This window comes from Gekko japonicus, unplaced genomic scaffold (genome assembly GCF_001447785.1).
Source record: "Gekko japonicus isolate JY-2015 unplaced genomic scaffold, Gekko_japonicus_V1.1 scaffold6146, whole genome shotgun sequence".
NCBI classification, from domain to species: Eukaryota; Metazoa; Chordata; class Lepidosauria; order Squamata; family Gekkonidae; genus Gekko; species Gekko japonicus.
Genome location: NW_015164394.1, coordinates 33,339 through 34,355, shown reverse-complemented (window position 1 = coordinate 34,355; position 1,017 = coordinate 33,339). Strand labels below are relative to the sequence as shown.

The 1,017-nt window shown below is 53.0% G+C and overlaps 1 protein-coding gene across 1 annotated transcript in view; it reads left to right on the top strand.

The window, feature by feature from the left end:
- Positions 1–47: 47 nt before the first annotated feature.
- Positions 48–1,017, top strand: part of LOC107108467 (phosphatidylinositol 3,4,5-trisphosphate 5-phosphatase 2) — a gene marked incomplete at both ends in the record, with an annotated part of 33,950 nt that continues 32,980 nt past the window's right edge. Inside the window, one exon of the mRNA XM_015408904.1 lies at positions 48–138. Within this exon, the coding sequence (XP_015264390.1) occupies positions 48–138 (91 nt within the window). The remainder of the gene's footprint in view (positions 139–1,017) is intronic.

Here is a 1,017-nt window from a genome sequence, read left to right as displayed (position 1 = left end):
CGAACCAGAAAGTGTTGTTATCTAAACTCTGGCTCTTACCTTTCCAGTGAGGTGGACAAGGTTCTGTCTGGCTTGGAGATCCTCTCCAAGGTGTTTGACCAGCAGAGCTCTCCCATGGTCTCCCGGATCTTGCAGCAGGTGAGTGTCATCGGCGGACGTGTAGAAGGCAGCCGGCGTGATCAAAGGGGTTGGACTGTCTTCCCTACAAGGAAATGCTGGTGTGTTTTCTAGCTTAGAGACAAGATAATGGCCCAGAGGGGGCATTATAGAAGGTTTTAAATGATGAATGTGGTGGAGAAAGTGGAATTTGGTGGCACCCAATTATAAGAACATAAGAACATAACATAAGAACATAAGAGACGCCGATGTTGGATCAGGCCAAAGGCCCATCCAGTCCAACACTCTGAGTCACACAGTGGCTATAAATACCAGGGGCCATCAGGAGGTCCAGCAGTGGGGCCACGACATTAGAAGCCCTCCCACTGTTGACCCCCCCCAAGCACCAAGAAGACAGAGCATCACTTGCCCCAGAGCCCCTAGCTATACCTTGTGGCTAATAGCCACTGATGGACCTCTGCTCCATATAAGAACGTAAGAGACGCCAATGTTGGATCAGGCCAATGGCCCATCCAGTCCAACACTCTGTGTCACGCAGTGGCCAGAAATACCAGGGGCCATCAGGAGGTCCAGCAGTGGGGCCGGGACATTAGAAGCCCTCCCACTGTTACCCCCCCCCAAGCACCAAGAAGACAGAGCATCACTTGCCCCAGAGCCCCTATCTATACATTGTGGCTAAGAGCCACTGATGGACCTCTGCTCCATATAAGAACAGAAGAGAAGCCAATGTCGCATCAGGCCAATGGCCCATCCAGTCCAACACTCTGTGTCACACAGTGGCCAGAAATACCAGGGGCCCTCAGGAGGTCCAGCAGTGGGGCCAGGACATTAGAAGCCCTCCCACTGTTGCCCCCCCTCCAAGCACCAAGAATACAGAGCATCCCTCGCCCCAGACCAAGA